The sequence below is a fragment of the Nomascus leucogenys genome, chromosome 9 (assembly GCF_006542625.1).
Source record: "Nomascus leucogenys isolate Asia chromosome 9, Asia_NLE_v1, whole genome shotgun sequence".
Classification (NCBI taxonomy): domain Eukaryota; kingdom Metazoa; phylum Chordata; class Mammalia; order Primates; family Hylobatidae; genus Nomascus; species Nomascus leucogenys.
Genome location: NC_044389.1, coordinates 83,452,357 through 83,476,229, shown reverse-complemented (window position 1 = coordinate 83,476,229; position 23,873 = coordinate 83,452,357). Strand labels below are relative to the sequence as shown.

Here is a 23,873-nt window from a genome sequence, read left to right as displayed (position 1 = left end):
CTTTGGTTATGTTTCTAACTCTGATGATTGCAATGATGTAAGGGAAAAAATAGAGAGTAATAAAAAATCTCAGTGTATTTTTCTTGGTGCCAGAATCGGACCAAAGAGAGAAAGTGATGTAAATGTTTTCTTAGGTCATTTTAAAATAATATTACTTGGAATTATTTTACAGTGTGATAATTTCTTCACATTAATATTTATAACATATGTTATTGAAAATTTGTGCCCACCATTAAGCTTTCTGTCTAGGAAATCTAAGCCAAATTTTTTCTGGAGGAATTATAAACAGTTGAAAACTGTATTTATCTTCTTTCCTGTACTTTTAGAGACCTAAGAAAATACGCTTGTACTTATCCCATAGAACAGAGGGGTGGAAATAATTCTAACCTTTTATTATTATTCTCACCAGTAATTTTAGCAAGAATAAATTGGTCACATTGTTCTAAATTACTGTATTTGAACTATAAAGATAGGAATTTTGCTGAGATTTCTTCTAAAGATACATACTACTCAGTATATATTTAAGCCTAATGTATGATAGGTAGACTTTGGCTTCAAATAAGTGATGCACTAATCTCAAGGTGTACAGAATTTATTTCTTAAGTTATAGTTTCACTTAAGAATAACCATGGGCACAGTTCAAATTCTAGATCTTGCTTATCATTAGGGGCATTCATACAAAGACTCCCTTTGTGTCACTTGTTTGATTGATTGCCATTTAATTGTTTTTTTCCATTTCTTCTGAGTTTGGAAACCTAATTGCTAAGTCTGAGAAGTCTATATGCTGAACAACATTTGCAAGTTAATTCTATCAGCTGCCATAAGTTATTAAATTAGTAAACACTGTTTTCCCATTGTGTTCAGTGGAGAAGGAAAGCAAATATTTTATCTATCCCTGTATCCATGTATCATATTAACCTGATAACCACTTACTGAAATAGGTTTAGAAAATGAAAAAGGTCAAATTACAAATAAGTATAGTAGTTTGTGTTAGCAAATGATGGGCATGAAAGACATGCATTTATGTTTTATTCTCTTGCCTTGATCAAATTTCATGGCCTTGGTTGGAAGATGAGAAACTTGCTAAGTGTCCTGCTTAAAAGGGGGATTAGCGAAAACTTCACTCAAAGTAGTGTTTTCATTATTTGAACAAAACTGATACACTGAATAGAGTTCTATACTGTAAAGAATAAATAGAAAGGATAGGGCTATTGTACTATTTTGTTTAAGACGCAATCACCAGCAAAAAGGTTGTAAACCTCTACTACAAAATGAATAACCATTTTCATATAGCTCTCATTTGTAGTGTTTCTTTAATACGTTTGTTAATGAAACTCATGGTTTTCAGGAAATACTTTAGTAAATTATAAATGTATTTACATACCATAAGTCTCTACTACCATGAACTCAATATTCTTTTAAAGTTCATTAGTTTTTAGAGGAAAATTACTTTCAGGTAAAATAAAACATTCAAGTATAAAACATTCAAGTTCTTCCTATCATTGAGGTTCAAGTGTTCAAGTATAAAAATAATGTGTTTACTTTCCTATTGGAAAGAAAATGCATGCTTTTTATTTTAAAATCGAAGCAAAAGCACAATAAATAAACCTTGTTTCCTGCTCTGTGTCTTTGTGTCCATTTTTGCAAGACACTGTTTCACACTTCTATAGAGCATAGAGCATTGGTCTTTGCTCTATATTTAAAGTACAGTAGAGATGTGATGCTGGTTCAGTATAAAATTGTTTCTTTCTGGGCCAAGCGTGGTGCCTCATGCCTGTAATCCCAGCACTTTGGGAGGCCGAGGCAAGTGGATCATGAGGTCAGGAGTTCGAGACCGGCTTGACCAACATGTTGAAACACCATCTCTACTGAAAATACAAAAATTAGCCAGGCATGGTGGCACGCGCCTGTAATCCCAGCTACTCAGGAGTCTGAGGCAGGAGAATTTCTTGAACCCTGGAGGTGGAGGTTGCGGTGAGCCAAGATCATGCCACTGCACTCCAGCCTGGGTGACAGAGGGAGACTCCATCTCAAAAACAAAAATGTTTCTTTCTGCACGAATGTAACCAGCTTATTCTGTAATCTGATGGATTTTTTTTTTAAATAAATAAACTTCACATCATAAATTAAGTAGATTTTTAAAAATATCACCTAATATCCCTAGGACTTACTTCCCAGGATATTTTAGATATTATATTCAATTTTGGTACATATCATTAAGCTCTGCACATGGCCAGAAAATGATTTTTAAGTTTTTATCTTGCCATATATCAATTCAAGTTTTTTTGTATCTGTTTATTTTTACTGTCAATTATATTAACTTTTAGAATGCACTGTATACTTTTTCCAGAATAAATATTATATTCTGGTAGCTTTGCAGACCTTTAGTTGGGGATTCATATTAATCAGAAACTTTCCCCTCCTCTACTGTCCTACCCTTAATAAGTTCTTGATTTTCAGAAAGAAGTTCTGTATTTTTAGGGACAAGTATTATTTTTCTTGAATGTATTGTTCCAAAAGCATAAATTATTTAAATCTCTTAAACAAGTTTAAGTTTGCAATGAATATTTTGTGGCTAACAGAATGGTTGAAATATAGTCTTGTTTTACTGAAGTTTTTCATTGGGTATTGAAAATGTAAAATATTGCCTCATTCTCTGTAGATACTAATAAAAAGTAGTGTGCAACAAAACCATTACTTACATCTTGTATGTCCCAGAAAAAATAAATAGACAATTTGATTAGTTGTCAGCAAAATATGTTCACTTGTCTTCATTGGATTTTTAAAAAATATTAATATGAAGAATATCAATTCTTAATAGATTTTCATACCTATTGTATGCTTTCATTCAAGAGCCTTTATAATATCTGCTGATTCACCAAAGATCCTTTAATTGCAGTTAAATCAGGATAAACTAAAGTGTTTAAAATTTATTGTGATATGTTATTTCCAGTGATTATATTTCTAATATGCCTTCTAAATGCACCTTTTAAAATTGAAATGTGACTTCACTAAACATTTATAGCTGGAAAATGGATTTCATATGAAGGCTTCAGGTAAAATCATAAAGCTTAGAACTGTGAACTGAAGAATGACCCTCTAAAGTTGAGTTTATTTTACTGCTTATCATTACTCATATTTGTACCCATTAAGATCAACTACAGGAGGCTTGTAGTTTATCATTAGAAACCTAGATAGCCCATAATGAAGTAGAATCCAAAATATCATATAGCAAGTGGCTACTTTTAAAGTAAAAGCCATCTTTTCTCAAAATCATGTTCTTAAATATAAAATAAATAACATAAGCATGAAAACTAGGAGTCGTTTTCCATCCAAACTTCTAAATCATAGTTTAATAGAGGCAGTAATAGGAATTTTCCCAAAGAAAGTAATTCTCAATAAATGAAACAGGGGTAGAGTCATAATAACTGGTCATGACAAAAACACTTGGATAGATAAAGTAAGTAAGGAGAGAAGGATAAAATGTAGAATAGGAGAAACAAGAAACTGCGAAATCTAGAGATAATAGAGGCAAGAGGGAGGTAAAGGGTTAGACGAAGATAGATACTAAATGATCTCATCAGAAGGAAGCTGGAAAGAAAGTTGGAGAGAGATGAAGGATAGGAAAATGAGTAGGAAGAAGGACAGGAAGAGAGAGAGAGGTAGAGGATATTTCACCCTGAACTGTAGCTGGGGAGAAGAGGATGGGTTCTGCACAGTGCTTGTTTCTTGTATTGTCAGAATTCTAAGTTTCCAAAGATTAGTATTTTGCTCTCTGTCTTCTATTTTTCTTAGTTAGACCGATTCAAAGAACCACCTGCGTATGGACCTATGTGTGATATCCTGTGGTCAGACCCCCTGGAAGATTTTGGAAATGAGAAGACTCAGGAACATTTCACTCACAACACAGTCAGGGGGTGTTCGTACTTCTACAGGTGAGAATAGAGAGCTTGCTCTCTGGAACACGTTTGCATCATAATGCTAGGATTTATCAGTCCATGTGTTTGATTTATTTATAATGTTTGTATTACTTCTTTAATATAAATGAAAGGCTCACTAGCATTTATAAAATGAAAATATAAATAAATGAATAAGTGAGTAAATAAATGTGAAATATGTATGTATACATATAGAGGTGTACTTTGGGGATGTTAAAGGTTTGATTCTAGACCACCACAATAAAGCAAATATTGCAATAAAGCAAATCATTATTTTTTTGGTTTCCCAGTGCATATAGAAGTTATGTTTATACTATACTGTAGTCTATTAAGTGTACAATAGCATTGTATCTAAAAAAATAAAAACAAATGTACATACCTTAATCAGAAAATACTTCATTGCTAAACAGGGCTCATGATCATCTGAGCCTTCAGCTAGTCATCAGCTTTTTGCTAGTGGAGGATCTTGCCTTGAAGTTGATGGTTACTGACTAATCAGGGTGGTAGTTTCTTTCTCAAAAGAAGACATTTATGTGGCCAAAAAACAATGAAAAAATGCTCATCATCACTGGTCGTTAGAGAAATGCAAATCAAAACCACAATAAGATACCATCTCATGCCAGTTAGAATGGCGATCATTAAAAAGTCAGGAAACAACGGATGCTGGAGAGGATGTGGAGAAATAGGAATGCTTTTACACTGTTGGTGGGAGTGTAAATCAGTTCAACCATTGTGGAAGTCAGTGTGGCTATTGCTCAAGGATCTAGAACCAGAAATACCATTTGACCCAGCAATCCCATTACTGGGTATATACCCAAAGGATTATATATCAATCTACTATAAAGACACATGTATATGCATGTTTATTGCAGCACTATTTACAATAGTAAAGACTTGAAACTAACCCAAATGCCCATCAATGATAGACTGGAAAAAGAAAATGTGGTACATATACACCATGGAATACTATGCAGCCATAAAAAAGGATGTGTTCATGTCCTTTGCAGGGACATGGATGAAGCTGGAATCCATAAGAACTATTATTTTTGCCTCAGTGCAACAAAGTATCACAAGAACAGAAAACCACCTCACGTTCTCACTCATAGGTGGGAGCTGAACAAAGAGAACATATGGGCACAGGGAGAGGGAACATCACACACTGGGGCCTGTCAGGGGATGAGGGGCTAGGGGAAGGATATCATTAGGAGAAATATCTAATGTAGATGACGGGTTGATGGGTGCAACAAACTGCCAGGGCACATGTATACCTATGTAACAAACCTGCACTTTCTGCACATGTACTCCAGAACTTAAAAAAATACTCCAGTATTAAAAAAAAAAAAAAACTGTACCAAAAAAAATCCAACACCAGCCTTGATTGTTTTAATTCAATTATGTTATCACATTTAAAAGTTTTACCAGTTTCTGTAACTCAAATCAGAAAAACAACTTTACATTGGTTAATTCAATCATTTAATTCCTTCTTACATTTGTTTATCAGGCTTCCTGGATAATTTAAAATAAGCAGCTTTACAGTATATAGGAACCATAGTATATTTATTTTTAGGACTTTGACAAGCCAAGTTGAAAATATTTTTATAATAATTTTTACATTTACAAATCGCTAGAGATTTTACCCATTACGTGACATTTTATAACACTTCAGAAAGTAATCTGCAACACGATTAGGTTTCTGCATGACCTCACCATCTTCCTGACGTGTCACCTCAGTTTTATCCTCCCAGATGTGACCATCCTCAGTTTCACTAAAGTCTCTTATCATTATACATACAGCTTATCTGAACATTGCGAGAGTGAAAGAGAAAAGAGGTTATGAAGAAGTTGAGAATTTTAAATTTTAGAATACTTATTCCTCTTCTCTTCTCCTTCCTCCTCCTCTTCTTCTTCTTCTTTATTATTATTATTATTATTATTATTATTAGATACTTAAAAACCTAACCTGATGTTCCCTGAAGTTAATGCTCAATTCCAGCCCTGGCAGCTAAGCTGATGGCAAGGCTGGAAGAATTCTGTAAAATACATCCAGCTGTATATCTTCTGTCTCTAGAGTAAGCAAATATCCTTCTATACAACGTTGATCTGATGCCTATTTAGTAGTAGGACATTTTGTTCCATATACTAAGTTTTTCTTATGGGGGAAAAAAAGTTTTTTTATCTGTTGATGTGATTGATAAATTAAAGCTCATGAATAGAAAATCTTGTGCACTATAAAGCGTCTTTCAAAGTATAGTTTTCTTTATATGAATATTAACAGAGAGGTTTGTTCTAAGCATATTTATTTTAAAAATTTATAGTTCACTTCTATATTTTGGAAATGTGGTTTAATGAATCCATTTTAGCTGAATTGAAGATGCATGGTATAATATTTCTGAAAAGCCTAAAATTTATATTCAGTAATTAATTTGGGAGTAATCTTTTATTAAAGATATTTAGACTTATAGTGAAAAGTTGGCATTGTTAAAGTACGTCAAGTTATGTGTTCAGTTTTCCAAAGCTAGTGTTAACTTTCTAATTATACCCTAGATGTTTAAATTACCTGTGTGATATCACAGAGTTATACTTCAGTAACATAATATCAAACAAAATTCAAACTCTTGATTTTGATATTGAGTCCTGTTGCATTAATAATAGTATAGCATTCTATTAGTTTTAGTGTCAGCTGTTCAAATCATATTCTAAGCAGAGTCCCATACTGAACTTATATAATACTGAACTTATATAATATTATGGCATTAGACACAGATGTGTGTATATATTATGTGTATATATTATAATATAGACACAGATATGTGTCTATATTATGGCATTAGACACAGATGTGTGTATGTATTTATAAAATAAATATATAGAATATATTTAGAATAAAGTCTACCATCTTTAATAATAGAGGATAATCAGAGAATTAAACATATTTTCACTTTTGTTTTCAACATTATGATTATTTCACTTGTCTCATTAAACATCCTTTTTTTTTTTTTTTTTTTTTGAGACAGAGTCTCACTCTGTCACCTAGGCTGGAGTGCAGTGGTGCGATCTCGGCTCACCACAACGTCTGCCTCCCGGGTTCAAGCGATTCTCCTGTCTCAGCCTCCCAAGTAGCTGGGATTACAGGCATGTGCCACCATGCTGACTTTTTTTTTTTAGAGACGTTTCTTTTCATGTTGGTCAGGCTGGTCTCAAACTCCTGACCTCAGGTGATCCATCCCAAAGTGCTGGGATTACAGGCATGAGCCACTGCACCCAGCCTCATTAAACATTCTTAATAAATAATGATTTTTAGCCATGGCAAGTATAGATTATGTGAATTGCTGAATATCTAAATCTGTAGCCTATATATAGACTGACTAATGTCAAAGCAGTCTGGATTATGTTTTATCTAAGGAGGAGAAAAATGTCTGTCATTCTCCTACAGCTTTTTGGTCCTTTTGTCTTTAGTGCCATCTTGAAAGTCTGAAGGCATCCTCTGGGATTATGGTTTATAAAGTGGATCTAGATGGGCACAAGCAAGCCATGAAATTGGTAGAGAACCTTAGTGGCAATTACCAGTTTGAGTTATTGGCAGGTATTTTGATCCACAACTCTCAGTTTTATTTAACATGTGTATGTGTAGTTTGTGTGTTTACTTTGCTATGCCATCCTATCCACTATCTAATATGTTATCTGGGCCATTATTTAAATAAAATAAAGTTATGCAGAAAATATGCATCAGTCAGAATTTAACACTGTTCCTGAGTTATATTAGATAGGCAGTGTGACAGAGAGGAAAGAATCCATAAGATCTATGATTTTGCCACAGTGTACCATTATCTTTAGAATCTTAGACCAGAGTTTGCACACTCAAATAATACCTATAATGTTCAGGCAGATAGTTGAGATGCTTGGAGCAGGGCAAGTGTTAGATTCTGGAGATTGGTGAGGATCATGACAAATTTTCTTTTCATGTAGACCAATGAAAACTGGCAGCTGGATTTGGCGGTTAGGTTATCAATCTGTATTTCTGCCTTGGATGAATCATATAAGCTTTGTATCCTGGGTTTACCTTGCTTCAAAATGAGTGAGTTAAATTAGACACCCTAAAGCTCTTTTAAACTCTGAAATTTTAGGGGTATCTTGACAGTGATTTTGAAGTGTTTTGGAAGCTACAGGTGGCAACTCACTCAAATCACTACTGGTCCCTTAATCACAAATCAGCAGCCTTCTCTTCTCACACTGCCCAGCTTCTCTGCAGCAGTTGACACTCTTATCAGCCGCTTCCATCTTGAAATCCTCTGGTTCCTTCTTGTTTATATATCCTGATTCTCCTCTGACTTATCAGGGCGATCCCTGTCTCTTCCTGATGCCTCTTGTTTTGTCTTCCTTCTGCTTTTGACATTTTTTTCTTCACACTTTCCTCTAAGAACCTCACCTATACCCACTTCCCTAGATTCACTGTAAACTGTAAACTCTATGGCCAATTCCCGAATCTATGTCTAGCCCGCTTCATCTCTTTATCTTTCCTGAGCTCAATTCCTGTATGTCTAGTTGTCTGCTGGAACTTCTTATCTAGGGATTCCATTTTCACCTTAACCTAAACTCACCTTGCCTGAAAGGGCTTATTTACTTTCCCACTTGCTTAATCCCCACTGAAAATTCCTCCTGTTTTTTGTTTGTTTGTTTTTTGTTTACTGTTCATTCTCCCAGCCATGCAGACTAACAGGTGTCTTTGCTTTTTCCTCTTGAATTGAAATCACCACCAGTCATCACATCTTTATAAATATCACAAGCATCTAAACCATGCTGCCTTTCCTCTTTCCCACTGTGAGTTCAAGACCTTTATTTTTAGTCTATTGAAATCACACCTGAGCTCTCTGCTTCCACTTTCACTGGTATCCTCCCTCTTCCCTCTGCCCAATGCATACTGTTCCATTCATGGGTATCTTTTTTGAGAATTTTTTCACTCATTCAATTATTTAGCACACATTAGCTGAGCATTTACTGTAGTATATTCTCTCTACTAAGTTTTTTTTTTGTTTTTGTTTTTTTTGTTTTTTTTTTGAGACGGAGTCTCGCTCTCTCGCCCAGGCTGGAGTGCAGTGTCGCGATCTCGGCTCACTGCAAGCTCCGCCTCCCGGGTTCACACCATTCTCCTGCCTCAGCCTCCCAAGTAGCCGGGATTACAGGTGCCCGCCACCACCCCAGGCTAATTTTTTATATTTTTGGTAGAGATGGGGTTTCACTGTGTTAGCCAGGGTGGTCTTGATCTCCTGACCTTGTGATCCGCCCACCTCGGCCTCCCAAAGTGCTGGGATTACGGGCATGAGCCAACGTGCCCGGCCTCTCTCTACTAAGTTTTACAGATGCTGAGTCCCTGCCTTCAAGAAAATGGCAGTCCAGTAGCAGAGCCCATGAAGCAGAAACAGACAAGTAAAATACAAAGTGAATAGTGCTGTCATTAGAAATGTGCAGGCTATTACACACACACACATACGCACACACACACACACAGGTTGGTGGGGAGGGGGAGACAGAGACAGACGATCTGAGTGAGTGTATTGGGAATCCTAACCCCAAAGGGGAATGGATTAGGTTCAAGGGACTATTCATGATGAAGGCATTGGCAGAACTGAGTTTTAAAGGATTAGTAGAACATATCCAACCAGAGTCATTGGGGAAGATTTTTGCAGGCCAGGAAAGGGGCATCATGAAAATATGAAGGGAAGTAACACTGGGAATTCTGCAGAGAATGTCACCTGATCTTACTTCACCTCTACTCCCAAATTACATTAGCTGCTTCATTATCTGTTAAAACCGAACATTCATATTACCAAGCTATTCTACTCCTATTTTATATCCTTTAGAAATGTGTCTATAAGTGCATCAAAAGACATGTGCAAGATTAATCATAACAGCCAAGAAATGAAAACTCAGATATCCATTTAGTAGAATGAATAATAAATTCTAATATATTTATACAACTAAATACAGCAAATGAGAATGAGCTAAGTAAAGCTACACATAACAACATGGTTAAAGATCCCAAGCATAATGACGAGTGAAAGAAGCCAGATAGGGACCAGTATATACTGTATGATTCCACTGAAATAAGAGTTCAACATCAGAGAAAACTAATCTTTCATGCTATAAGCCAGGATACTGGTTACCCATAGAGAGGAGGTGACAGTAAGAGAGATATGAGGAGTTTCCTGGGATTTGATAATGTTCTGTGTCTTGATCACAGTGCAGGTTCCAAGGGTGTTCACTTTGTGAAAGGTCATCAAATTAATTTTTGCCTTTTTCTGTATAGATGTTTTACTTTACTAAAAAGTTTGCCTTAAATAAAAATTGCTTGCCACTTCTGAACTTAAATTCCAGAAAAGTTCTGGCAGGAAGAGTTGGCCCCTTAGGACTTGATCCCCATTGGACAAAAATGAAATTAGATCAAGAACCCTGGGGCAAAAAAGAAACACAGCAAGTCCTAGGAAAAGGTAGGTCTGACAGCATCCAGGTAGCCCCCAGGACACTCCCGGACTAAGTACCCATTCCCAGGCCCCAAGAAGCAGAGGAGGAGTTGAACAATCAGGCAGGGTCTTCCCTATTACTGGATCTGGAAGAGGGTAAGGACACCAAAGAGACTGTGGCTTCCTCCTTGTGTATTGGCAAGGGATTGCAGGCTGCCTGCCTGCCTCTGCTTTGCCGAAGCACTGAGGGAGGAGGGAAAGAAACCCTTTGCATCTCTCACCTGCTTGACTGCCCCTATTGAAGCTACTTCAGCAATTGAGCATAAGCCCCAGTAAGCCGACAGATTGCTGCTAAGCATTTAAGATATGAAAATGCAAATGAAAAAGCAGTGTTCCTCTCCTAAGGCATTCACTATTGCTGGAGCACAGAAGTATAAATATAATTTACACTACAACATGATAAGTGATATATTAGATACATATATTGTAGGAACACAGTGGATACAGCAGTTGTGTACACCTTAGGTGAGATAGCCTTGAAGAGAATGCTTCACAGGTGATAACTTGTGAAGACTTGGCAGAAGAATAGGCCTTTCCAGGGGGAAAAACTGCACAGGGAAATTATCCATAAAGGCATAAAAACATTTTTAAAAAAACATTTTAATAATGCCCACTAGCTATGTCATGGCTAAAGAGTCTTACATCTGGGAAATTAAACTCAAGGTTGAAAATATAGTTCAATATGATATAGAAACAAATACAAGAGAATAAGCAGAATCAATCTAATAGTAACTATTTGCTCTACTGCCAAGCCAATTTTTCTACCATTTATTACATTTTTTTCTTTTCTACCTTCCTTACCTTTGTTCCTGTTCACTCAGCTTCCGACGATCCTTCCTCTTTTCTGAGCAGAATTCTAACCCCTTTCCTATCTACCAATCTGCATACATCATTCTCTTTAATATATAACAAAAGATAGATATTTTTCAAAAAGATTTCTCTGATTAATTTCAGATCCTTTCTTGCTTGCTTTGTAATATCTTTATAAAACTTCTATTTTATCTTCAATGTGTTTTATAATACAGTAGTTTTTTAAAAATATTTTTTATAATGCTTTATGTTCCTAAGATAATAAATACCCTTAGGACAGAAACCTGCCTTGAACTTATTCCGCCCCTCCCTGTAGCTAATACTGTCTTCTAACAAATGGAACAATCATCACTGGGCCTCTACTAAATTACTGGGGAATAAGTGATTTTTCATCTCTTTGGGGTGTTTAGGTGTTAGCAATATGCTTTTTCCTGCCGTTCTCTCTCTCTTTCTCTCTCTCTCTCTCTCTCTCTGTGTGTGTGTGTGTGTGTGTACATAGTGCTTTTCAGCTTGAACATTTTGTGATTTGTGATCATTTCCATTAAAAAGCATAACAGTGGAACAGAGTTTCTGGTTCTCTTTTCTAATACTATTAGAAACTTCTGTATATCCTAGGTAAGTAGTTTAGCAACAGTGGGAATCTAGATGATATTCAAGTATTGTCTAGATTTATGAGGAAAATGTTGGTATTTCTTTGAAAAGCTGAGTATATGATGGCATATGTTTTGAAAATGTCTAAAGTTTTTCTTCAAAATGAATTCCCTCCAAGTCAGTAATGCAAATACTCCCCACTTAATGCTGTTAACCTAGCAAATTGGCACTTGATTAATTTTATTTTTTTCAGATTTCCATTAAAAATCAGGTGTATATTTTCATGGGGAAAAACTTAGCTTAAACACATAAGGGTATCAAACTTAGTGTGAAGAAAATATTTTAAAATTATTCTTTCTTAAGAATAGTATAAGTTGTTCCAAAAGGGCAAATAAGAAAGAGCAACTAAATCATTTGCCAAGGGCAAAAAAGTGACAGACATAGTCAGGCAACCTGTCTGACAGTGCTAACAAAACAATATACTTCTATGCAGAGGCATTGCGAAGGCACAAGGAATTTAAGTGAAGGCCTCAAAAAAAGAAAAAAGATAGGGAAGGAACATTTATTGAGAACCTATTCTGTGCCTCTTAGCTGAGCCTTTTATAGCTAATATATACCAAACAAATCTGCTGTTTTTGAAAGACCAACCAGTATCTCTGAAAGTAAAGTGGTTTTTTCTTTGTTTTTTTTTTTTTGTTGTTGTTGTTGTTGTTTATTTTTTTCTCTGACACACACTTATCTGGAAAGGTCATATATTCACTTTTCTTTAAGCAGAACAGAAGCCTTTGAAGACACATGTTGGTCAACACCTGATTCTGGGTACCATATGGGCATGTTTCCATGCAGAGACTGGGCCATCCTCTCCAGCTTCTAAGATACACTCATGTTCATCAGTTAGGTGTTTTATTTATTGAATTGACTGAGGACAACTAGGAAGTGGAGGCCCCATGGTTATCTTCTCTTTTCCTCCCTTTCTCTTGCAAAACACACCACACATGGGCACATGAACAGAGACTGTTTTCAGTTTCAGATCCCTTTTTGCCAAAGAACTGAATCTTTTTTATTGTCAGTATCTCTATAACTGTATGTTATCTTTTTTTTTTTTGAGATGGAGTTTCGCTCTTGTCGCCCAGGCTGGAGTGCAATGGTGCGTTCTTGACTCACTGCAACCTCCACCTCCTGGGTTCATGCAATTCTCCTGCCTCAGCCTCCTGAGTAGTTGGGATTACAGGCGCCCACCCCTAAGCCTGGCTAGTTTTTTGTATTTTTAGTAAGAGACAGGGTTTCACCACATTGACAAGGCTGGTCTCGAACTCCTGACCTCAGGTGATCTGCCTGCCCCTGCCTCCCAAAGTGCTAGGATTACAGGCATGACCCACCACACCTGGCCCACTGTATGTTATCTTAATGATAATTTTTTCCTGTTGGTCAGGGAATTTGTACAAAATGTGTAACACAGAAACTATCTTCTTTTATAATGAATTATTTGAATAACACACATTACTAAAATGTTTCCCTGCAGTGCTATTTTTATAATTGATGAATGTTTTCAGTGGTATATAGTTTAAGTTCTAGTGAATATTTGCACTTTGAATATTGGTTTTCTGTACCTTGATTTGCATTGTCAAAAAATTATTTTTATAATACACATTCGTTTCATTAAAAGTTCTTAGAGCAGAGACATAATGACTGTAAAAGGTTTTTCAGGTTTAATTTATGATTTGGATTTCATTTATAATAAAATTATTTGAGTTTGAGACTCTTAAAAGACAAACATAATTGTATACTGGATGTTTTATTTAGTCAAGATAGATAAGTCTTAAGATAAAGTTCTGATCATATTTAAAGGACAAATTTTAAAGCCTTGTGAATATCCATAATTTTGTTTAGGTTTTGAATGATATAATCATCTTATTGTACCCATAATGTTAGATAAAGCAATAACTTGATTTCCCACCGTATGGGAGGAGTCTTAAATCTGGGAGATTATAGAAACAAAATAGTTACGTGGCAGAAGAGAGCATATGTATTCTCTTCTGCCTCCAAACTCAGTTATCTCTGTTGTATACACATACATGCACACATATGCACAAATGGTGCAATATCTGAGAAAATTGAGACTTATATTTTAAATTCATTATCTTGTTATAGTTAGGCTCTGTTCACTTTGTCTTTAAATGTAGACTTGTAAAAATTTATTTTTCTGAGAGTGGACACTTTCCTAATGTTTTGTAATGGCTTACGTTTTTTTCCTCCCGGTTCACGCACCTCAACCCCTTTCTAATTATGTAAAAAGTACAGCTGTAGATGCTTTTTCTGCCACAAGGATAAACTTGGCCTAAGAGTCAAGAGGCTTGTTTCATGAATGGTGTATGTTTGATTATCTTTGATCCAGTCACATAGATCTGGATGTTAGAGATAAATGTGCTACTCCTGATGATTTCATAACAGATGCATCTCTTTTCTTTTTGTCTCTGGCAGTTACCCGGCTGTATGTGAATTCTTACAGCACAATAACTTGTTATCTATACTTCGAGCCCACGAAGCCCAAGATGCAGGGTGAGCAGTTTTGAGCATTTATAAAAACCATGCATTGTCCATTTGCCAGAACTTCCTCACTTTGCTTAGGCTCTGCAGGTTCCCTTTTACCAGGCTCACTCCCAAAAGGAATTAGAGCTTAAAATTATCTTCTAATGGATGACACAGGTATGACAGAGTCCTAGGGAATGAATGGCTGCAGATGTATTGTAAAGTCTCCTGTAAAGTTCTTCCATCTTTAGCCTGAACAAGTCCATTTTCAGCTTGATTTCTTAAGCACTGTAAGAGCACCTCCTCTTATTCCTCACAATTGTTGCATTTACACTGTCATATAAGTAAGTAAATTACCAGCTACTTTTCAGTCTTGTTGAAAATATGAATGAGAGTTATACATAAATATTTAACAGGTATTGCACATTTTACTGTTGTTTTAAAGAATACAATTCCTAATCCTGAATACCATTCCTGATCCCTGTAACATCCCTGATTTTAAAGGGAAAAGAGTAGGGACATCTTTAAGAACAGGGAAAAGTTTATGTTCTAACTAGCAAATGATTACATAAAGTTGATGTTGTCTCACCTGGTAAGTTTCTAAGATGTAGAACAATTTTGGAGGTTTAGAAAATTATGAAATTTCAGATGTTCACTTTAATAGTGTATTAAATCTACATTAGGGAGAAATTAGAATAATTTTAAGATTTGAGGTCTGATACCATTTCCTAGTAGGCTCCACTGAAAGGCATTGCTTCCCTTTGAATAATTAAACTCATCCCTTCATAGTCTAGGTTTTCTGAAAAGTAGCAGCACTTCTTTTTATAACCTATGTGCTGAAATTGGGAATATAGATACCTGCATTTTGAAGGAGGCCCATGTCTATGATATCCCTGAATCAAGGAGGATACCAAGTTCATTTCACAATTAGCTGTTTTCAAGCAATCGGTCAACAGGTGTGAATGGATCCAGTATTATATACTCACTGTGTTGTAGCTGATGTTTGAAGTAACCTGTTTATATACCCAACCAGTCAGGTCTTCAAATAATTGTTCTCACTTCTCAAGGCTATGGTGTCACTATGCTATTTTGACTGTGTTCCAGTCGGCTGACTGCCCATTTTTGGCAGATTTATCCTAATTGCACTACATACTCATAACCATTGGCTTCCTTGAATGTGTGTTAAGTGCATCAGTTAAATCAAGTATTTTTGTTTAAAATGAGAAGTTGATTGATTCATTGGAAAAATTGAGATTATGTCATCCAGTTTCTTTGTTTTTGTTTGTTGTCAAGTAGGCATGGTCACCCTCTGTCTATAAAGTCAAGGTACTAGGATTAAGAATTAAACTGTCTTTCACATGGATTTTGTTTCCATAACGAAGCTCAGTTCCATAATCAGAATACATACTTCTAGAACATTTCAAAAGGTTTTTAAGGGGGGCATTTTCTTTTACAGTATGACCAAGTTCCAAAAAAAGAGGACTCACAGTGTTTTTAAAATTATAAATGTTAAGGTGGCTGTTTATCTATCTAAAGGTACTTTTTGAGCTACTTTCAGAACCTAACTATATTAGGCATGGTTTAGTCTACCAGAAATAAATGACACGGATCAACGAAGAAATGATAAAATGTTGTTTTGAAGAGGTATTTCTAAACTGATACTCCTAAAATTGATTACACAGAAGTCATGAGATACATTTTTATCCTTATGTGAAAGAGCCAGAGTCACCTGTATTTTCAATTGAGAACTAAAGTGTTACATTATAAATTATTTCTGCTTAGTAACTGGATTGTTGGTTTATTTCCAAAGTTCTTGTGAATGTTCTGTTTCATTACTGATTGATTAAATATTACCCTGCTGAGACAATAATCTTTGACCTGTAGACACCAGCAGAGATTGGTAATAAATAAAATTCTAAAATAGAAACAGTCTCAATTTGTAAAAATTCATAGATTTAAGGGGACATTCTTTTAAAAGAAAATCACTTAGTCTAGGCAAAATGCTTATATATCACTGAATCTATGAATTGTATTAAATCTATGAATTAAATTTAATTATTAATCTAAAAATTCATAAATTTAAGGGGACATTCTTCTTAAAGAAAATCACTTAATCTAGGCAAAATGCCTTACAGAATATTGTGGATTTATCGGATAATTGGCCTGGTTATTAGTGGTAAGTCTTTATATCTCGCTGTGCTTATTTGGTCTTTTAATGTCAAAAATGTTGACAACATTTTGAAAATTTGGGGTGGGTACAAAGTATCTGTGTGCACTAATCAGCCTTCGCCCTCTCTGTTGAACACATGGAAATGAATTATGATTTTCCAATGAATTCCACCCTCTCTTGAGGTTTGCTAACTTAGAAAATACCTGTTTGGAAATTTTACATATGAATGTATGTTTTCATGCCCACCCCCTTGAAATGTATTAATACCTGTGTATAACAGACTTCAGAAAGAAATTTTTATTTAGTGTTATATGATTGGAGGCCCTTTGCATAATGGAACTTGACTCATCTAATTTTGTATTTCTGAATCTATGATTTGATATTATCTTTTTTCCATACGAGCTTTGTTTTGACTGTATTTGTTCTTTTTAGGTACCGCATGTACAGGAAAAGCCAAACAACAGGCTTCCCTTCTCTAATTACAATTTTTTCAGCACCAAATTACTTAGATGTATACAATAACAAAGGTAAGTGTTTTTAAATCCATCTTGCAGTCTTACATAATATGTGTAATAATTCTTAAGCCGTTTTATTTTGGTTTGATCTTAAGTATTTTAACCAGTCTTTTATTTTTATTTTTTCAGTTATTGTTTGATGCCCACTTTGTGATTATCCTCAAAGATACAGATTCAAATTTGGTCAGAGATTGGTCTTACGCACTGTTAATTTTTTAAATGTTTTCTAGGACATTTTAATTTTTAACAGGGTTGACGCTGCTGCTCTAGTAGATACAGACTTTAAAAGAAATAATAATTGGAAATAATCCAAAATCATGCTTCTTAAAAAGAATTTGGATTTAAATAGAATAAGTGTGATTGTGCATGGAAAGGATCAAGAAAAATAAAAAATAAACCCAGTAGCTTGAAATTCAAATTCGAATTGCATTTATTGAGCATCTACCATGAATCGGTTCCTATGCTAGGCAAGTACATGTTTATTTCTTGAAAAAGCAAAAAAAAGTAAACTTCAAGGTAAATATTATTAGCTACTCTACCTCCTCCTTTTTTAATATGCAGAGTGAGTCCCTGTGGTTAATTGCCTTGTCCAAGGTCACTTAATTAGGAAGTAACGAACTAGGTTCAAATCCATACTTCTGGTTCAGTGTCCTGTGCCTTTTTTCTGAAACTCCATACCTGAAAGAAACATGAAACAAGAGGGCATTATTACTTACTACAGGGAAAAGAAGAAGAGCAAGGGGTGCATTATTATCTTCTTTCATAAGTGTAATCTCTTTATTTGGAAATATTATAAAGTGTTCCACATGTATCACATGGGTGATAAAATGTGAAAAAGCCTTTAACTCTATGTAGCATTGGTCTGGATATTATATAGGCAGCATGTCCTATTGTGGCTTTCTGAGATTAAGAGAAATGGATCACGAAGTCAGGAGATCGAGACCATCCTGGCTAACATGGTGAAACCCCTTCTCTACTAAAAAAAAAATACAAAAAATTAGCTGGCCGTGGTGGTGGGAGCCTGTAGTCCCAGCTACTCGGGAGGCTGAGGCAGGAGAATGGCATGAACCCGGGAGGCGGAGCTTGCAATGAGCCGAGCTCGCACCACTGCACTCCAGCCTGAGTGACAGAGCGAGACTCCATCTCAAAAAAAAAAAAAAAAAAAAAAAAAAGAGAAATGGAAACAGAAGGAAAAAAGCAGTCAAATAACATATATAAGGTCAAATATAGCGCAGAAGGGGTGGTGAAAGGCAGCCGAGTTTCTGCACCAGTCTGAAAACTCCTGGAATTAGGAGCCATGCCCCTTCATAAATGAGGTGTGATGGGTGTCTTCCTGGCCCAGGCCTGGTGTCCAGGATGCCTAATATGGGCCTTGGCCACCTTTATTCCCAAGCACCTGTTGAATGTCCTTAGTCCTTTGTTTCCTTTCATGTATTCCACTTTTCCCTAGCCCAGAGAATGACATCTGCTGGATGGTGTTTGCTGTAGCCATACGGTCTTTTACGTTGCCATTTTGACCATGGTGGGTCCTCCTCTATAGTGAAGGAGCATGGTTATCAGTAAGGCATAGTCCAGTTTTTGTTGTAACCACAGGGTTTCAGGCAGTTCCTAGAAAAGAAGTGCAGCCATTAGTAGTCTATGGCAAGAAGAATGCAAAATAAAATAAAACATGTTCTCTGCTTGCCACGTGCTATTAAGTATGTGGGAGTGGGAGTCAGTGATTCACTGCTAAAGTGAAGATTATTGTATTTGAATAAAATTGATGTCACCTAGAATTTTGAAAAGCACTGCAATAAAATAGGGTTGCAAGCACCTTTAAAACACAATCAATGGAAAAATAGCTCTGAAGAATCTATGAGTTAATCATTTGATTGTTAGAAACAAATGATCATAAAGGACTCTAGAATTATAAGCTAATAGTTACAGTATGATTTGATTTTTAAAACTACTGTGGAGTTGACAAAGTAAGACATTTGGGTAATTTAACTAAAAATATAAGACCCAAGATGATTAAGTGTAAACAAAGAGAGTCAAACACGAAATACATTTGGTAAGGGATAATTTTCTAGAATGGTCAGAGAAGGCCTTAAGATAAAATATGATCTGAATGTTAAAGAATAGTGAATGTTTGATTAGAAAGAGAAATAAATAGTATCAAGGCCAATGAATATTTTTAAAGCAGTAAACATTTATTGTATAAAACTCAAAAAAGCTAATCTCTGACTGGATGAGGATTCTCAATCTTGCACGAGAGAAGGACCCTGAGATTCCTGCAGGGAGTGCAGGAATTTAGTAAGTCATATTGTATATCCCAGTCCCACCATGATCCTATAATTTACCAAAAGTACATAAAATATGCTTTTATATATTTTTTATAAACACGAGTTTGTATTGTTCTATGGCATTAAGATTTTTTACTATTAAACTGAGGGAAGGAAATGTCCCTAAAAGTCATTTTCTTGCCAAAGACTGATTACTAAATAGCATGTACTCTACCTAGAAGTTTTCCAACAATTTCTACAAAAGAAAACCAAAACAGTAAAAAAGGAATAAAAATTGGGATTTTACTCCACAAAAACAGACTTAAGACTCTTGCAGTTCTTCATAATGCTAGGTAATGCAGTTTTGCCTGAGACCAGTAGCTATTTCTCAAACAAGGTGTCTGTTTCTTCTTTTTGTATAGTTCTGATTTAACAAGTTTGGAACTTAAAAGAAAAAAAACAAAAACAGATACCAGTGCATCACTGTCTTTGAGATTTTGTAATTCTTTCACTGTGTTCTTGCCTTTGGGGTAGATCAGAATCTCTCAGGAAAGGGAGTAGAACTGTTAAATTTTGGGAACCTTTTCATAAAAGAAAATATTCTCTGGAGAGAAAAAGATAAACTGATAGGGAAGAGAAAGATGTATTCTTTAGTTTAAACAGAATTTCAAAAGACTTTTTTGTAAAATTTCTGAAGCACTTTAAAGCTATTATGCTAACAGTGTATACAGTATGTGGGAGTGGGAGTCAATTATTCACTGGTAAAGTGAAAATTACTGTGTTTGAATAAAATTGATGTTAACTAGAATTTTTAAAAGCAATGTAATAAAATTGGATTGCAAGCACCTTCAAAACCCAATCATTGGAAAATAGCTGTGAAGAACCTGTGAGTTAACCATTTGATTGTTAGAAACAGATGACCATAAAGTACTCTGGAATTATAACCTATTAGTTATAGTATGATTTGATTCTTAAAGCTCCTGCAGCTTAAGACAGCAGTAATACAATCTGGTAAAACGAAACAGTGAGAAAAATAGGTTTATTCTTGCCATCTTAAAACCAATAACAGTTGTGATCAGATTCATATTTAAGTGTCCAGTATTTCTTATTAGTAGTTCATACTTATCTGTAATTAATAAATAGCATTCAGAAAGTTATGAGGACTAAATGTTCTGTCTCTTGGTATAGCCCACATTAATTCATTCAGTCTCATCCTTTCCAGTCTGCGCTGTCTTCCTGCCTGTCACCCTGCCTCTGTGTCTTCACTCTGACAGCTCTGCAAGATGCCATAGCAAAAGATGTAGGTTTGAATCACAGCTCTGCCATTAAGCAACAAACTCATTTAAATTTATTGGACATGCAGTGGCATTGCTATGAGATGAGAAAAAAATGTTCGTTTGTGAATATTACATGAAATCGCTTTAAAACAAAATGCTGTGCAATATTAAGACATTATCATTATTGAATATTTTATGTTGTTATTATTTTGTCACATGTTAGTGCAAAGCTTCACAGAAGCTCACAGGAAAATTCCCTTATTCCTCAGTTTCTTATTTATAATTTCATTATATGCCTGAATCTACCATTATCACCTGTCTCTCTGCTTGTCTTGGGGTAAACCTCATTGCCCTGAGCAACTTTGGCTTTCTGTTTCTCCACTTTTTCACGTACATACTTATTTCTATTCAAAATATTTGTCTCATTCTTCTGCCTAAGTGGACTAGACCCACTCCAGTCTGCGTTTCCATAAAGACTTCTGTTGGTGGTCCTTCTCTGAATGTCTGCAATGCTAATCATTTTCTCTTGTATTTAGTGTTTACTGTTTTTCTTGTTAGCTTTTCCATGCATTCCTGTTATTTCCCAATGAGATTATAATTAATTTGAAACATGAGGCTTTTTGGTACACATTGTAAAGCCAAGTTGCATGCCTTGTACGTGGTAGGCAGTCAATACATGCATTGATTTAAGCTTTTTTTTTTTTTTTTGGAGAATTAACGGCAAGACTGTGACCAAAAGTACCCTATCAATATTGACCCACAGATCTTTATCTCACTTTAAATCACTCCTATAACCAGTGCTGATACCCTTTCTAAATTGGAGTTAAACATTTGCAGAGCACTTTGCACATTTGAATTGTTGAATTTTCTCCTGTGAATCTGTAGACCTAAAGGAAAACCTGTTTCCTAATTACTCAAATACACAAATCAGGTGAAAATTACAGTAATGACACATAGCTTCAATTTTAAAAAAAATTATTTGCCCCTGTAAAAGTGATTTTAACTATACCCACTCACCAATATAATAAACCTTTATTGAGAACTTACTATATACCAAGCACCATGCTAGGTGTTGAGGATATGAATGAAACAAGACAGACATGGTCTTTGCCCTAGTGTGCTTAATAATCTGGTAGTATGATAGACATTAAATAAATAATTCCACCAATAATTATTTATATGTATTTGGAAAAAGCAACAAAGAAAGGAGTGGTGTGATATGAGAGTGAAAATTAGTCTATGGGGACTAATTGGGGAAGTGATATTTAAGCAATCAGTGAGAGTAAAATGTCTCTTGGATTGAGAAATAGAGTGGCAGATGTGAACATTGGCTTAAACAACTCAGTTTGGCCAAAAATTGTAATGAACCTCTGGGAAAATGTATTTTATACCTTGATGTAAACACTTGAATTCATTTTCTCTGCAGAGGTACACCTGTGCTTCAAAAGAATCTAAAGTAAACGACAGTAGGTTTCCATGTGGTACAAGTTCTCTGTAGTTCAGATGGGTTGTTGGATGGACGGGTGATTAGATGAGTGGTTAGATATATGATATAAATGTAGAGAAATATATATACCAGAAGTATGTAACTTAGTTCCAATACACACTACTGACAGTAAAATTAAGGAAATTTGTTAAATGAAAATTATTTTGGATTTGAGAGGAAAGTCTAATGGCAACAAAACTAATTTAGTGATTAAGACCAAACATTTAAATGATAACCAAGAAAGAAACCAATTCAATATTAAAAGTAGTTAAGGAAGAGAGAGGTAGAAAATTGCTTTTATAAGATGCACTTGGAAAGCATCTGATATGGTTTTGCTGTGTCCTCACCCAGATTTCACCTTGAGTTGTAATAATCCCCACCTGTTAAGGGCAGGGCCAGGTGGAGATAATTGAATCACGGAAGTGGTTTCCCCCATACTGTTCTCATGGTAGTGAGTAAGTCTCACAAGATCTGATGGTTTTATAAATGGGAGTTCCCCTGTGCAAGCTCTCTTGCCTGTCACCATGTAAGACATGCCTTTGCTTCTCCTTTGATTTCCACCATGATTGTAAGGCCTCCCTAGCCATGTGGAGCTGTGAGTCCATTAAACCTCTTTCCTTTATAAATTACCTAGTCTCAGGTGTGTCTTTATTAGCAGCATGAGAACAGACTACTACAGCATCATTCGCTAAAATTCTGAGATGCAAAAGTCTATCCTTTTAGATAGGGAAAAATGCGATGTTTTGGACTTATAAATTAGCAACTTGATATAATTGCTGATAAAAAGCATTTTAGTCTTGATGTTTTCCACATCCTCATATATTTTCCAATCAAAAAGGAGTCATAGGCTTCAAGAAGGTACCATTTATAAATAAAAAGAGAATTTCTGGCTTGGCAGAAAGATACCATTGTAAGAGAGAATGGAATTGCTGCTATAATGAACCAACATAAGAATTTTGTTGGCAGTCATGATGTGAACAGAAAGGAGCAGATGTAACATATCCGATGCCAGCTTGACTTGGTCTCCTGACTTCTGGCGGGGACCCTCAGTGACACTGTCTACACAGTGTGGTATGGCCAGACCTCAGAAGCTCATTCCACACTATACCACAATTTTTTTCCACTAGGAGGTTGTTTTATCATTCAGGAATATTTTTCACAAGCTTATAGATATCTGCTACCCCTGTGGCTCACAAGCCAAATTCAGAACCAGCTAGCTCAGATCTTTTTGAGAGGGAGATGAGGGGTCTCCAAAAGGAAAGCGGAATCTATACCCAGGCATCTCCGAGTAACATATCTGTCTCCACCACAGCACATCAAAGAGCTCACTCCCCTACAAAGTTGAAGCATGTTTTACAGCAAAGATCCATTTCTCTGAGCCTGAGGCTTGTCTTAAGCATGGACATAACTTTTAGTATTGACTTTTAAAGCATTTTTTTTGTATCCTTACAACCTCAGGTTAAATGTGATCACTGGTTGCTTTGAAAGTTGGATAATGGCTGGGCATGGTGGCTCACGCCTGTAATCCCAGCACTTTGGGAGGCCGAGGCGGGCGGATCACGAGGTCAGGAGATCGAGACCATCCTGCCTAACACGGTGAAACCCCGTCTCTACTAAAAATACAAAAAAAAAAAAAATAGCCGGGCAAGATGGCGGGCGCCTGTAGTCCCAGCTACGCAGGAGGCTGAGGCAGGAGAATGGCGTGAACCTCGGGGGGCAGAGCCTGCAGTGAGCCGAGAAGGCACCACTGTACTCCAGCCTGGGCAACAGCAAGACTC

The 23,873-nt window shown here is 35.7% G+C and overlaps 1 protein-coding gene across 3 annotated transcripts in view; it reads left to right on the top strand.

Moving 5' to 3' along the window:
* Positions 1-23,873, top strand: part of PPP3CA (protein phosphatase 3 catalytic subunit alpha) — a 330,477-nt gene that overhangs the window by 256,056 nt on the left and 50,548 nt on the right. For all 3 annotated transcript variants that reach the window (XM_012499552.2, XM_003257486.3, XM_003257485.3), the window contains exons 6-8: positions 3,796-3,935; positions 14,339-14,416; positions 16,989-17,083. In XM_012499552.2, coding sequence (XP_012355006.1) covers positions 3,796-3,935; positions 14,339-14,416; positions 16,989-17,083 — 313 coding nt within the window. The remainder of the gene's footprint in view (positions 1-3,795; positions 3,936-14,338; positions 14,417-16,988; positions 17,084-23,873) is intronic.